Here is a 16,077-nt window from a genome sequence, read left to right as displayed (position 1 = left end):
AAGTGGGAGGTGTGGGTGTGTGTGTGTGCGCGTGTGTGTGCGCGGGGTGGGGGGTTGAAACAGGGTCATTGGTCTCACTCGACGCTTGTTTCAAACCTATCTAACTCCATTTTGCATTTTCCCACAGTGTTTCTTTCTCCCCCACTGTGCACGTCCGTCCTCGCGTTGCAATCCAATTTGTCCTCCTCTCCTTTATCCTTCCTTTCCTCCCCTCCCTTCTTCGTTTGAAGTAATAAGATTTTCTGCTTTTCAGCGGAGAGTTTTAGAAACACACACACACACACACACACACATACAGGTATATAAGGTATAGCCTGCCTTTTTCGCCAAACAGGCCCGACGGTGGTTTAGCTGGACTACCCTTTCCCAAGTAGCTAGAGCAATGGGAGGTGGCTTAAAACACTGCAAAAAATCTGAAAAAAATTTAGCTCACTTTAGGTTTCAGATAGCAGCTACACAGCCTTTCTTTCAGCAGCCTGACAACATGGTGGCTTGTATGGACATCAGCAAATGTGGTTTATGAGAACAAAACAAAGTATTGTGAGAACTTTAAAGGGACAACTACGTCATATTTAAAAACCTGCTGATTAGCATAAATACACAACCTGACAGCACAAAGCATTAACAGAACATATTTTATTAGGTAAATATGACCAAATAATTCAATTATTTTTCTTTAAAAAATAAAAGTAAGCCTCAAATTGAAATTACCAAAAGAAAAACAATCTAATTTAAGTGCCTCAACAAAACGTACACAAAAGTAAAATAAGGGCTTTAGGGTGCAGACTGTTGCCAAATATTCTGAATATAAATAAATAAGTAAAAGAATGTTAAATTAAAATTCTGCCACCTTTTCGAATAATTTTTATGCTGGACAACAGAAAAATGCCTCACCATTAGAAAAACGCTTTTCTGCCTATCAACACAAATACATTTAAACAGCCTCTAAGTCACGGGACTTTACAGATAATATTGTTCGATAGGCAACAAAAAAAATGTTTTAGTAGCATGAACAAAATGGAACACTTTTGAACAAATGATAACTTCACATAAAATCTAGAGCCTTTTCTTTTGTGCCTGCCTCATAGCAGTTATTCCACGGTTTCTCACAAAGTCCCTGATATTTTGTGCTGTTCTTTGAGCCAGCACAGGACCTTCCACCAACTTGCAGTGTTTGCACTCATTTTTAGTGGCAAGTTTTCCTTTACCTATGTGAGCTTTAAAATGCCTCATAACAGCAGAAACCTCAGCACTTGACCATGGTTTTTTTGGTTGTCTTCTGGGTGCAGCAGAGGAGGTCTCTGAAGGGAAAAAAGTAAAGAGAAAAATGATTAAAACAGTTTATTAAAACAAAAAATGAAAAACATTCAAGATGGCTGCTGGCCAAGCATGTTTGTAAGTTTCTCTACTAATCAACTAACTGAGAAAGTGGACAAAAATTTGGAATACAATGCTTCAAAAATGTGAAATTACTGGAAATTGGGTGGAGAAGAAGGACAATGAGAAATGTCCAAGCAGAAACAAAAGCAATCTCCCAAATGGAGGCATGTGGACAAAAAACAAGTTGTTTCAGTTTAGTTTTATTTCATGCTTGTGCTCAATAAAGAGCTTATTTATTGTTGAACTCCGTGTCTTCCTGTCTTTGGTATGGCTCAAAGAGCCGGTCGTAACACTCTTCACTAGGTTGGCACATGTCTCAAGCAAATGGCATATAGTTTGAGGTCATCTAGACTGCATGGCCTTTAAGCATGAACTAGTTAATATGGTCAGCGCAGTAGAATTATGCTTTAACTAAATGTAGCTAGGATCAAAACACAGACTCATAAGGAAACTTGACTTGCCTTCAACAGGAGGGACAGTTTCCTCTGCTGTCGATGACACTGCTCCCACTAAGACAAACAACAAAAGTTTAAAAAACAAAAAACAGATAGACAAAAAGTTATAGCATCTTTGGATTCAAGTAACATACACAAATCATCCATATTCTTGCTTTGCTCAGGTTCCACAGGCTCCACAGGTTCCTCAGGTTCCACAGGTTCCTCAGGTTCCACAGGTTCCTCAGGTTCCACAGATTCCACGGTTTCCACGGGTTCCTCAGGTTCCACAGAATCGCAGTCATCCAAATCACTTAAATCTTCCTTTTCTTCATCCTCACTTAGTTCTATTTCATCTGAAAGGCATTATTAGAATACAAATGAGTGCCATACATAAAATTATATCTAAGCATTACCAAAATGAGGCTTAAAACACATTTTGTATTTATTAGTATTTTCTAACAGAGAATCCCTACTGTAATATTTTCCAATAATAATCATTTATTTAAATCCACCAGTTTTATGAATGTTGATTATGTCAGACAAGTCCTACTAATGGAAATAAGATCACAAAAGAAATTCAGCAATAACCTTCGATTTCGATGTCATCAAGGGATTTTCCTTGCAGGGTAGATACGTGTCCTTTCTCCATGGACAAAAGAAGCTTAGAAATCTTTGCCAGTTGTGTTGTTGGCACAGGTAAGCGATAAAATTCCCTGTGGACACGAATATCATGTCCCAGGAAGTCAGCCACCTGGTCAATTTCATTATTTTTGAGGTTGAGGACTTGTGACAATGTGGCAACATGCTTCCTGAGTTGCGTGGACCTGAGGAACTCGGGATGCTTCGCCCCACATTGGCTTCCATAAACACGCAAACAGTCTTGGCCCCTGTAGTGACTTTGAGATCTTGGTCGGGCAAAAAGAAAGATGTTTGTGGAGCAAACACCACATTGCTCTCTTTTGCTGACCAGCAGAGTCAGAGCATCCACCACATCTGGAGAAAGGAGAACCGCAACTTTTCGACCTCTTTTTCCAATTATTTCAACACGGCTGAAGTAGCTACAGAGCCTTTTTTCAACCTTGGACAATCCAGCAGCAACATCTTCATGGAGCTTGGAGTCATCTCTCTGCTGGAAACCTCTGAGACGCATCTTTGAGACTTCTCCAGCTCGTCTTCGATTGAACACAATGACCTGTGCAAGAGTAACTTTTGCAAGTTCTGCATAATTCTGGGGGCTGACCTCTTCTTTCAAGTTAGAAAATGCATTTTCTCCAGATTTCTTAAGGTACCTATGAAGACTCTGAACATCTTCTGTGAATGGTAAGGTTAATGGCTTATTATATTTGGCATGACTCAGAGTGTTCAAGGCAGTATGTGACACTAACTCAGACCACTTGGATGTATACAGCTTTTTGAAAGTGTCTGTTGACTTAATCAGTTCTTCATCTTCTGCCATGAGCGCTCGGCAATGGATAATGTCACTGATTTTCTGTAGTGTATGTCCCAGTTTTAGTGCAAGACTTGGTGTTTGGTATGAATGCTTTTCTTCATCAAAACCGCAGACAATCTTTACTGCCTGGACAACTCTTTGGAAGTTAGCAGGTTTCACAGCTTCCTCCAAGTTATGTATAGAGAATTCAGACCGTAGACATATTAACAGACGTCCAATTTCACGGAGCTTCTGTCGGATGTACTCATACTTAGTAGGGTCTTGTCCATGTCTGTTGTAGAGAGACTGGGCAAACTGAATAATGGTCAGGTCATTTCTCACAACTGTGGCTACATCATCCTGCTTCATGGGACCGAGGAGCTTCCAAACCCCACTTGAAATCTCTTGACAGAATGCAGACTCTTGAGCCATAGCAAAACCCAGTACTTTGGTTCTTCCATGTCCTTGGTTCAAATCTTCATTTTGTGGCTTACAGGGGCATCTTTGCACATGTCTCCATAGTTCCTTTCGAATGTACATACCTTGGCAGTACATACAATGTATAAATGTTCCAGTCTTTGCTTTTGGCTTTCTCTTAACTTTCAACGATCCTTTCCCACTTTGTAAAACCTCACAGTTATGTTTGAAGTTCCCCTTGTTTCTCATTTTTTCTAGAAGAACATTGCGCTCTTTTGAGTCTTCCGGAAGGGAAAAGGCATAAGCAATTTCAGCATGTGTCTTGTGGGTTTTTAAATGGCGTGAAATTTTGCTCTGTGGCCTACCACATACAAAGCAATAGTTCTTAGCACTCAAAATATGCTGTGAGGATTCCTGTTTGTGAAGCTCCTTTTGACTTTTTGGTTTATTGTTTGAGTCTTTGGTAGACTTGGCTGGGCTGAATGTTTCGAATGTGCCATCACCCATATCATCTGTGTGAAAAGGAGGCCAGTAATTTGATGTGCAAGGTTCAACCACAGAACTTGAGTCTGGCAAGAATGAAGTGAGATCGGGTATTGTTGGGTTTCCTTGAAGTTGTCCAACTTTAGACTTGATGGGCTGAAGAGGGATGCTAACATCTGAGTCTTCATCAGCTTCTGCAGATTCTGAATTTGGTATGTAGTCAATATCAGATGCATGGTCATCATCTGACATTTCACATTCTTTGGAAGGTGATGTGTTGTTATCTGATGAGGAGTCAGCTATGGAATACTTAAACAGTTCTTTTGCCTGAAATTGGGAGTGGGAAGTGGGAAATATAATTTATGTTATAATGGAGACTTAGAAGGCAAAGCTAAAAAAACGTATGTGGATATTCACCTGAGATCCATCATCCTTTATAATTTGTTTAAGGCAGGATGAATGCCAGACTTTTGAACAACCTGTGAAAAAATTTAAATGTAAAAAACCACAGAAGACAAGCAAAATCCAAAATCTCAAATAAACCATTACACCTTACGTTTAGATCAGATGGAATAGTTAAATATAGATTAACAATTTTTTTTTTTTCAAATGTGCAAAATTGAACATTCTGGATAAAATTTTTATGTTCTGTTTTAAATAAAGATCACGGTTAAAGGCTTTAAGGTACTTTGAAAACTTCCACTGCTTTGAAAGTCACCATGATGACATAAATTGCATTGTATTGAAAACTATGTACTCAATTCTGAAACTGTAATTTGTTCATGGTCAACAGTTCAACAAAGACATACATCCTATTAAAATTAATTAATTCACAGTACAAATTAACTAAATATCTTACCTTTGCACTGGTAGCCAACCCACTTGAATGAAGAACAAGGTCCAAAACACTGAGTACACTTCTCCAAAGAGGATACTGTTGTGCACATCAAGTGATGTTTTTGACACTACAAAGAACAAATTAAACATATATTTAAAAATACACACACATATACATATATATACAGTCATATGAAAAAGTTTGGGCAGCCCTATTAAACTTACTTATTTTTATATCTAAATATTTGGGTGTTTGCAACAGCTATTTCAGTTTGATATATCTGATGGACATAAGTAATATTTCAGTACTGAATTGAGGTTTATTGTACTAACAGAAAATGTGAAGTATGCATTAAAACAGAATTTGACAGGTGCAGAAATATGGGCACTTCAACAGAAAAGTGGCATTAATATTTAGCAGATCCTCCTTTTGCAAAAATAACAGCCTCTAGTCACTTCCTGTAGCTTTTAATGAGTTCCTGGATCAAGGTATTTTTGACCATTCTTCTTTGCAAAACAATTCCAGTTCAGTTAAGTTTGATGGTCGCCAAGCATTTACAGCCTGCTTCAAATCATCCCACAGATGTTCAATGATATTCAGGTCTGGGGATTGGGATGGCCATTCCAGAACATTGTAATTGTTCCTCTGCATGAATGCCCGAGTAGATTTGGAGCGGTGTTTTGGATCATTGTCTTGCTGAAATATCCCAGCACAACTTCAACTTCGTAACTGATTCTTGAACATTATTCTCAAGAATCTGTTGATATTGAGTGAAATCCATGCAACCCTCAACTTTAACAAGATCCCCAGTGCTGACATTGGCCACACAGCCCCAAAGCATGATGAAACCTCCACCACATTTTACAGTGGGTAGCAAGTGTTTTTCTTGAAACGCTGTATTTTTTTGCTGCCATGCATAACGCCATTTTTTATGACTAAACAACTCAATCTTTGTTTCTTTTTTTTATTTTATCTTTATTGATTCTCAAGAAAGTATCACTTACATGAACTTAGGTCTCTACATCACAGGATTAACTTCAACATTTGTAATAAGGTAGACATGTAGACCATTGCATAATAACAGTCAAAACAAAAATGCAACTTCACTTCCCTGAGAAAGATTATAAAGCAAGGAATAAAGAGAGTGTGAAAGAAGAAACCAAAAATAGAGAAAGGAATCAAGTTAGAAATGTAAAGAGCAAACCAGAAAAAAAAGAAATACATAAACGAAAGACATAGTATAAAATAATTATGAAGTATGGCTGTCATAGGAGATTTAATCAAGTTTGGTCTCTAAAAATGAAATCAGATCTCTACCCAAATCTGCCACCACTGACAGAATTGTTCAGTCCTGTGACTGTTGATTCTTTTCCATTTTATACATGTTAAATGTTATGTCGATCCAGTCGTCGAAAGTTGGTTTGTCTTGTGATAACCATTTTCTTGTAATGTTTTTCTTACTTGCTATTAATAAAATAGTCATTAAATATTTATTTCTTTTTGAAGAAATTATGTAAAATACATAAGCTTGATCTCAAAAGGAATGTTCTGCTTGAAAATATCTTGTAAGGCACTATTTATCTCTTTCCAGTAATCTTTTATGATTGGGTAGTCCCAGAAGACATGATAATGGTTTGCGTTTTGACTCGGTCATCCGTCTCCTTAATTTTTTGGTGTATGTTGATGAGTTCTGACTTAATGTCATCAAGCTGTTGTTTCATATCTTTTCGGAAATCCCGTAACTCCCCCAGGATTTGCGCTAGTGCAGTTGAGTCAGTGGAAAGCTTATTAGCATTAGCTTCGCCGAGGTGCTGATGTGTTGGTGAGCTACCTGCCGTCTTTCTTTCTTTTGCCAATTCTTTATTCGTGGTTTTCTTATTCCCGTCCCTTTTCCCCATTCTAGACCCCCTTATAGATTCCATTTTACTCATTTTTTGTTATATTTGGCAATTAATGGCGGTCAAATTAAGATTTACTGGAGGTGCAGTCAGCTCAAGCTGCCATCTCGGAAGTTGACGTCACCGGAACCCCTCAATCTTTGTTTCATCAGTCCACAGGACCTTGTTCCAAAATGAAACCGGCTTGTCCAAATGTGCTTTTGCATACCTCAAGCGACTGTTTGTGGCATGCTTGCAGAAAAGGCTTCTGTCGCATCACTCTCCCATACAGCTTCTCCTTGTGCAAAGTGCGCTGAATTGTTGAACAATGCACAGTGACACCATCTGCAGCAAGATGATGCTGCAGGTCTTTGGAGGTGGTCTGTGGGTTGTCTTTGATTGTTCTCACCATTCTTCTTCTCTGCCTCTCTGATATTTTTCTTGGCCTGCCACTTCTGGGCTTAACAAGAATTGTCCCTGTGGTTTTCCATTTCCTTACTATGTTCCTCACAGTGGAAACTGACAGTTTAAATCTCTGAGACAACTTTTTGTATCCTTCCCCTAAACAACTATGTTGAACAATCTTTGTATTCAGATCATTTGAGAGTTGTTTTGAGGTGCCCATGATACCACTCTTCAGAGGAGACTCAAATAGGAGAACAACTTGCAACTGGCCACCTTAAATACATTTTCTCATGATTGGATACACTTGTCTATGAAGTTCAAAGCTTAATGAGGTTACCAAACCAATTTTGTGTTTCAGTAAGTCAGTGAAAAGTAGTTGGGAGTTTTCAAATCAATAAAATGATAAGGGTACCCACATTTTTGCACCTGTCAAATTCTGTTTTAATGCATATTGCACATTTTCTGTTAGTACAATAAACCTCAATTCAATACTGGAATATTACTGTTTCCATCAGTTATTAGATATATCAAACTGAAGTAGCTGTTGCAAAACCCCAAATATTTAGAAATAAAATAATTAAGATTAATAGGGGTGCCCAAACGTTTTCACAGACAGACAGACATATTTTATTATTTATATTTATTAGCTCAGATGGAGTAGCTTTTCAATGAATAAGCAATTTCCCCTTTGGGATCATACTATATTGGATAATAAATGAGACAAATAATTACAGAGGGTTCCAGTCATAAAAAACAACTTTTTCTGCAAACTTTTAAATAGTTGAATTAAAAATATTGTGTGGTAAAGATGTAGATAAATACAAAAGACAAAATTTATATATATATATATATATATATATATATATATATATATATATATATATATATATTTTAACTTTGACAACATTTAAAACATTTTTCTAAGATTATATTCTGTGCCACCAAGTCAACATTTATCAGAAGTCAAACCAATATTCTCAACCTCACAAGAACCAAAACATATGTTTTTATCTATTCAATAAAGCAAGGTCCCCATATATGAAATGGTTGATTACTTCACAGAGATATCTTCACTTAAATGATTGTGCTATGAGAGCCAACAACCATGGAAGGAAACTAGTTTTAAATCCAGCCAAAATGTTCGGTAAATTAAAAATGAAATCCAACTTCTGTACCTGTTCTGTGTTGCCAGCTGAAGAAGTTGTATGAGGACAGTCAGGACTTTGGGACATTTCTTCCTCCAATTCCTGTGAAAAAGAAGAAAAATTGATTTTTTTCACCCCAGAGAAATTCTGTAATGCAGCAGAGAAAATAGTCCGATTGTGACTCAAGTGTTTTGAATCCTGGAAACAACCTAAAGGATGAACGGTAAACACATTGACTGACAGCAAACTTTAACAAATATTCAAAATACTACAATTTCACCAGCACTGACCAAATTGAAGTCTGATTCTGTTGTGAAATTAAAAAAAATGTTACCGAAAATGTATGCATCTACTTTAACCTTTAAGAAATTAAAATATTTACTCTCCCAATATATTCTGTAATACCAAGTCAACATTTTTCAGAGGTCAAACCAATATTCACAAAGTCACAAGAACCAAAACATATGTTTTTATCAGTTCAATAGCGCAAGGTCCCCATATACAATATGGTCCTCCTGTATCACATTGGTGCCGGTGACCATGAAACACACACATACACACGCTGAACTTACAAACTGAAAACCATGACATGAGACTGTCCTTACAAACCAATGTCCAGATAAACCACATGGCATTCAGGTCCACACACAGACACACTGAAGTTGAACAGGTTGGCTGACTGACATCATTTAGCTGCACCTTAAACATAAAATACCTCTGAATTGATGGGGAGTGAATCCAGGACAGGGTCTATCTCATTTGGGACACTCGTTGTCATCTGATCCTGATCATTTTCAGCTCTGATCTGAAACAGAAAATAAATACAAGTCAACACCATACTGCCCTTGATTACTTCACAGAGATATCTCCACTTAAATGATTGTTCTATGAGAGAAAACACCCATGAAAGGAAACTAGTTTTAAATCCAGCCAAAATGTTTGGTAATTTCAAAATGAAAACCCAACTTCTGTACCTGTTCTGTGTTGCCAGCTGAAGAAGTTGTACAAGGACAGTCAGGACTTTGGGACATTTCTTCCTCCAATTCCTGTGAAAAAGAAGAAAATTTGATTTTTTTTCTCCCCAGAAATTCTGTGATGCAGCAGAGAAAATAGTCCGATTGTGACTCAAGTGTTTTAAATCCTGGAAACACCTTAAAAGATGAACGTTATACACATTGAATGACAGCAAACTTTAACAAATATTCAAAATACTCCAATTTCACCAGCATTGACAAGATTGAAGTCTGATTCTGTTGTGAAATTAAAAGAAATTTTAGCAAAAATCTATGCATCTACTTTAACCTTTAAGAAATTAAAATATTTGCTCTCCCAATATATTCTGTAATACCAAGTCAACATTTATCAGAGGTCAAATTAATATTCACAAGGTCACAAGAACCAAAACATATGTTTTTATCAGTTCAATAGCGCAAGGTCCCCATATACAATATGGTCCTCCTGTATCACATTGGGACAGATGACCATGAAACACACACATACACACGCTGAACTTACAAACTGAAAACCATGACATGAGACTGTCCTTACAAACCAATGTCCAGATAAACCACATGGCATTCAGGTCCACACACAGACACACTGAAGTTGAACAGGTTGGCTGACTGACATCATTTAGCTGCACCTTAAATATAAAATACCTCTGAATTGATGGGGAGTGAATCCAGGACAGGGTCTATCTCATTTGGGACACTCGTTGTCATCTGATCCTGATCATTTTCAGCTCTGATCTGAAACAGAAAATAAATACAAGTCAACACCATACTGCCCTTGATTACTTCACAGAGATATCTCCACTTAAATGATTGTTCTATGAGAGAAAACACCCATGAAAGGAAACTAGTTTTAAATCCAGCCAAAATGTTTGGTAATTTCAAAATGAAAACCCAACTTCTGTACCTGTTCTGTGTTGCCAGCTGAAGAAGTTGTACAAGGACAGTCAGGACTTTGGGTCATTTCTTTCTCCAATTCCTGTGAAAAAGAAGATTGATTTTTTTCTCCACAGAAATTCTGTGATGCAGCAGAGAAAATAGTCCGATTGTAACTCAAGTGTTTTAAATCCTGGAAACACCTTAAAAGATGAACGTTATACACATTGAATGAAAGCAAACTTTAACAAATATTCAAAATACTCCAATTTCACCAGCATTGACAAGATTGAAGTCTGATTCTGTTGTGAAATTAAAAGAAATTTTAGCAAAAATCTATGCATCTACTTTAACCTTTAAGAAATTAAAATATTTGCTCTCCCAATATATTCTGTAATACCAAGTCAACATTTATCAGAGGTCAAATTAATATTCACAAGGTCACAAGAACCAAAACATATGTTTTTATCAGTTCAATAGCGCAAGGTCCCCATATACAATATGGTCCTCCTGTATCACATTGGGACAGATGACCATGAAACACACACATACACACGCTGAACTTACAAACTGAAAACCATGACATGAGACTGTCCTTACAAACCAATGTCCAGATAAACCACATGGCATTCAGGTCCACACACAGACACACTGAAGTTGAACAGGTTGGCTGACTGACATCATTTAGCTGCACCTTAAATATAAAATACCTCTGAATTGATGGGGAGTGAATCCAGGACAGGGTCTATCTCATTTGGGACACTGGTTGTCATCTGATCCTGATCATTTTCAGCTCTGATCTGAAACAGAAAATAAATACAAGTCAACACCATACTGCCCTTGATTACTTCACAGAGATATCTCCACTTAAATGATTGTTCTATGAGAGAAAACACCCATGAAAGGAAACTAGTTTTAAATCCAGCCAAAATGTTTGGTAATTTCAAAATGAAAACCCAACTTCTGTACCTGTTCTGTGTTGCCAGCTGAAGAAGTTGTACAAGGACAGTCAGGACTTTGGGTCATTTCTTTCTCCAATTCCTGTGAAAAAGAAGATTGATTTTTTTCTCCACAGAAATTCTGTGATGCAGCAGAGAAAATAGTCCGATTGTAACTCAAGTGTTTTAAATCCTGGAAACACCTTAAAAGATGAACGTTATACACATTGAATGAAAGCAAACTTTAACAAATATTCAAAATACTCCAATTTCACCAGCATTGACAAGATTGAAGTCTGATTCTGTTGTGAAATTAAAAGAAATTTTAGCAAAAATCTATGCATCTACTTTAACCTTTAAGAAATTAAAATATTTACTCTCCCAATATATTCTGTAATGCCAAGTCAACATTTATCAGAGGTCAAACCAATATTCACAAGGTCACAAGAACCAAAACATATGTTTTTATCAATTCAATAACGCAAGGTCCCCATATACAATATGGTCCTCCTGTATCACATTGGGACAGATGACCATGAAACACACACATACACACGCTGAACTTACAAACTGAAAACCATGACATGAGACTGTCCTTACAAACCAATGTCCAGATAAACCACATGGCATTCAGGTCCACACACAGACACACTGAAGTTGAACAGGTTGGCTGACTGACATCATTTAGCTGCACCTTAAATATAAAATACCTCTGAATTGATGGGGAGTGAATCCAGGACAGGGTCTATCTCATTTGGGACACTGGTTGTCATCTGATCCTGATCATTTTCAGCTCTGATCTGAAACAGAAAATAAATACAAGTCAACACCATACTGCCCTTGATTACTTCACAGAGATATCTCCACTTAAATGATTGTTCTATGAGAGAAAACACCCATGAAAGGAAACTAGTTTTAAATCCAGCCAAAATGTTTGGTAATTTCAAAATGAAAACCCAACTTCTGTACCTGTTCTGTGTTGCCAGCTGAAGAAGTTGTACAAGGACAGTCAGGACTTTGGGTCATTTCTTTCTCCAATTCCTGTGAAAAAGAAGATTGATTTTTTTCTCCACAGAAATTCTGTGATGCAGCAGAGAAAATAGTCCGATTGTAACTCAAGTGTTTTAAATCCTGGAAACACCTTAAAAGATGAACGTTATACACATTGAATGAAAGCAAACTTTAACAAATATTCAAAATACTCCAATTTCACCAGCATTGACAAGATTGAAGTCTGATTCTGTTGTGAAATTAAAAGAAATTTTAGCAAAAATCTATGCATCTACTTTAACCTTTAAGAAATTAAAATATTTGCTCTCCCAATATATTCTGTAATACCAAGTCAACATTTATCAGAGGTCAAATTAATATTCACAAGGTCACAAGAACCAAAACATATGTTTTTATCAGTTCAATAGCGCAAGGTCCCCATATACAATATGGTCCTCCTGTATCACATTGGGGCAGGTGACCATGAAACACACACATACACACGCTGAACTTACAAACTGAAAACCATGACATGAGACTGTCCTTACAAACCAATGTCCAGATAAACCACATGGCATTCAGGTCCACACACAGACACACTGAAGTTGAACAGGTTGGCTGACTGACATCATTTAGCTGCACCTTAAATATAAAATACCTCTGAATTGATGGGGAGTGAATCCAGGACAGGGTCTGTCTCATTTGGGACACTGGTTGTCATCTGATCCTGATCATTTTCAGCTCTGATCTGAAACAGAAAATAAATACAAGTCAACACCATACTGCCCTTGACTACTTCACAGAGATATTTTCACTTAAATGATTGTTCTATGAGAACCATCACCCATGGAAGGAAACTAGTTTTAAATCCAGCCAAAATGTTTGGTAAATTCAAAATGAAAACCCAACTTCTGTACCTGTTCTGTGTTGCCAGCCGTAGAAGTTGAATGAGTGCAGTCAGGACTTTGGGACATTTCTTTCTCCAATTCCTGTGAAAAAGAAGAAAGATTGATTGTTTTATCCCCACAGAAGATTTTCTGATGTAGCAGAGAAAATAATTTGGTGGTTAACCCAAGTGTTTTGAATTCTGGAAACAGTCTGCAAGACGAATGCTAAGAAACAAGTTGACTATTATAATTTCACCAGCACTGACCAAATTGAAGTCTGATTCTGTTTGATTAAAATCACCAAAAATAAAAATATTTTCTATAACCTTTAAGAAATTAAAATTTTTACTCTCCCAATATATTCTGTGATGCCAAGTCAACATTTATCAGAGGTCAAACCAATATTCACAACCTTGATGGGGAGTGAATCCAGGACTGGATCTGTCTCGTTTTTGACACTGGTTATCATCTGATCCGGGTCATTTTCAGCTCTGATCTGAAACAGAAAATAAATACAAGTCAACACCATACTGCCCTAGATTAATTCACAGAGATACCCTCACTTATATTCAGATTTTGTCTTAAAACTTTCAATTATATCATTTTCCCACACCTTTATTTGGTCTTTGCTTGATACCGGTCCATAGTATGAAACCAACTGTGATGTGGATGGCACCTCAACATCTTGTCCAGTTGAAGACATCCCACTGGAGTTCTGTTGAATTTGAATATATATCAAATTCATTGTAGATGTAACAATGTTTTGAGAGTACGTAAAACACTACTGTAAATACTACTATACTGTAATTATTTATTATACATTTGTGGGCAACTGGTTAATTTGCCCAGTAATGTCTTGTATAGTCAGCCATCTAGTGTTGTGAAAAGAATGGTAAAACAAAGGAGGTTCAGGTTGTAAATCATCATTATTAGTGCATTTCTTAAATGAACATTGTCTTAAGATTCATACATTTTTATTTTTTTAGTACCTTGAGTCGCCATGGCCAGTCTGAGTCCCCATAATTGTACGTAATCTCTTCTCCCTGATTGATATCTCGAGTTGCAAATAAACACAAATGTGGTTTCTGTTGGACGGTCAGATACTTCATTTTGGCATTTGGGCTGATATTGTCATCGTTTATAAGCCTTCCAAGGGAGCAATCTTCTTTTGCTGCATCAACACTGCAAATACATAACATTTAATTTTAAATATTAAAATATTCATTTATATATATATATGCCATTTAGTTCTAATTAGACTTCTGATACAAACATACTAACCACCAGAGTTTTCCATTAAAATAGAATTCAAACAAGAATACTTTAAGGTTGTCATGGTAAACTCTCTGTCTCCTCTCACATTCCTCTTTACTGATCAGTTCACCTCGATATTCACACAGAAAGTCTCCTTTCTGAAAAGAGGTTGTGGCAAAGATACCACGACCTAAAGAAGAAAGCAAAAATAATAGTAGAAAGAGTAAACAGTATAAAGGCTTGATTGTATTTAAACCACTCCAAAGAAATCCCCATACCTTTAAAGGCATTGATGTACGTGACGTCAAGCCCCACTTTGTCCGTTTTGGTATCAATATAATATTTGGCATCTTCCTTCGGATTTATGCGTCTTCGCCTCTGCATGTTTTACTGACATGTATGAAAAGTTATAACAGTCAAAGAAGGAATTACAAGCTTCTTTGTAATTCCTACAAATGTTAAAGCTAAAAATTTAATTATAAATATGGAAACATGTTATGCATGCAAGACACACAGCTCAGATAAAACACCAACACTATAATTTATTTAATCACTGATTTAAAAAAGTGCTTTACCATCTACAAATAGTTCAGTGTTCAATATATTGTTGTTCAGCCAATAGTACAGCCTTACAAGAACATTTGAGCCATACTTTAAGGAAAAAGGGTAGTTTGTTGCACAAATGAATTTTATTAGAGAAGTCCAATTTATCTTTAATTAAACAGTTTTAATCAGTCTTCCAGGGACAGTCTCCTCCAACTTTTAGATGCATCTCTGCTTCAACACACCTAAGTCAAATAATGTGGTCAGAAATCTGGAGAATTTGGCTGCATATGAGGAGGTTATTCAGCTAATTGATTCAGGTACAAATACACATTTAAAAATTGAAGGACACCGATATTTGCCTAAATTTGAGGACTCTTGATTTACACTTTCAGCATTTAAGTCATGAAAGTGATTACAGTACACAGCTTTAAAGCCATTGATGCACCAGCCCTATTGCAGCCAATTATTAAAACCTTCAACCATTGGTGCTTTTCCAAAAGATAAACAAGTTTCACAGAAACCTGTGGGTTTGCTTCTTATTAATCTCCTGCTTGAAATCAAGCTTAACGAGCTTAACAAGCATCACTACGGTGCAATTAGCTAACATAAAGCAAGCAGTTCGCCAATATTGTTAAATATAATGATGAAAACCTTACAGTTCATCACCCAACTTTTATCACCAAAAGCTAGGTAGTAGGTACCACACAGGTACCACCTACCCCAAATATTGTCAACTTGTCAAACACCTGTTTCTAGCTAGGAGGCTAGCTCTAGCTAGGAAGCTAGCTCTCCTAGCCCAGCTAGTCTCTTACTTTAAAACACTCGAAATAAAAACTATACTGCTTCAGGTAAGTCTTTTCAGTCATAAAAGCATACATATTTAAGCTACTTGATGCAAATATCTAAAATAAGTTGCTTAGCTTTAATGTTACCTAAATTAAAATCTAAAATATTTCATTTTGCTCAAAAACCTTTCTTGCATCTGCAGTTATTTACTTGTAAATAACTTCATCTAGGCAAAAATTATTTTAATTTACCATTAATGCTTACCTGTGCACAGTTATTCCACCAACACGTCCATATTGAGGGCTGCGGCTTCAAATGAGGATTTAATTTTTAAAAACCTTGCGTCTGGGATGGTTTGGTAATAAGACACACCCACAGT

General features: G+C 36.7%; 1 protein-coding gene across 1 annotated transcript; it reads right to left on the bottom strand.

Moving 5' to 3' along the window:
• Positions 1–1,048: 1,048 nt before the first annotated feature.
• Positions 1,049–16,069, bottom strand: LOC114144601 (uncharacterized). Its single transcript, XM_028017621.1, has 22 exons — positions 14,645–16,069; positions 14,394–14,556; positions 14,102–14,294; positions 13,726–13,827; positions 13,525–13,608; positions 13,143–13,214; positions 12,884–12,973; positions 12,205–12,276; positions 11,946–12,035; positions 11,267–11,338; positions 11,008–11,097; positions 10,329–10,400; positions 10,070–10,159; positions 9,386–9,457; positions 9,127–9,216; positions 8,442–8,513; positions 5,006–5,111; positions 4,564–4,625; positions 2,406–4,473; positions 1,970–2,170; positions 1,842–1,889; positions 1,049–1,301 (listed from the first exon to the last, which is right to left on the bottom strand). Exons 1-22 carry the CDS (start codon positions 14,748–14,750, stop codon positions 1,057–1,059), a joined length of 4,260 nt encoding a protein of 1,419 aa, XP_027873422.1. The 5' UTR covers positions 14,751–16,069; the 3' UTR covers positions 1,049–1,056.
• Between the last annotated feature and the right edge of the window lie 8 nt (positions 16,070–16,077).

Source organism: Xiphophorus couchianus, chromosome 5 (assembly GCF_001444195.1).
Source record: "Xiphophorus couchianus chromosome 5, X_couchianus-1.0, whole genome shotgun sequence".
Classification (NCBI taxonomy): domain Eukaryota; kingdom Metazoa; phylum Chordata; class Actinopteri; order Cyprinodontiformes; family Poeciliidae; genus Xiphophorus; species Xiphophorus couchianus.
This window is presented reverse-complemented; position numbering and strand designations above follow the sequence as displayed.

Coding starts and splice junctions, on each gene's coding strand:
- LOC114144601 (XM_028017621.1), bottom strand. CDS start 14,750: ATGCAGAGGCGAAGACGCATAAATCCGAAGGAAGATGCCAAATATTAT. Junction 10,401..11,007: donor CACTCCCCATCAATTCAGAG/GTATTTTATATT, acceptor TCTTTTTCACAG/GAATTGGAGAAAGAAATGAC. Junction 10,160..10,328: donor CAGCTGGCAACACAGAACAG/GTACAGAAGTTG, acceptor TTTCTGTTTCAG/ATCAGAGCTGAAAATGATCA.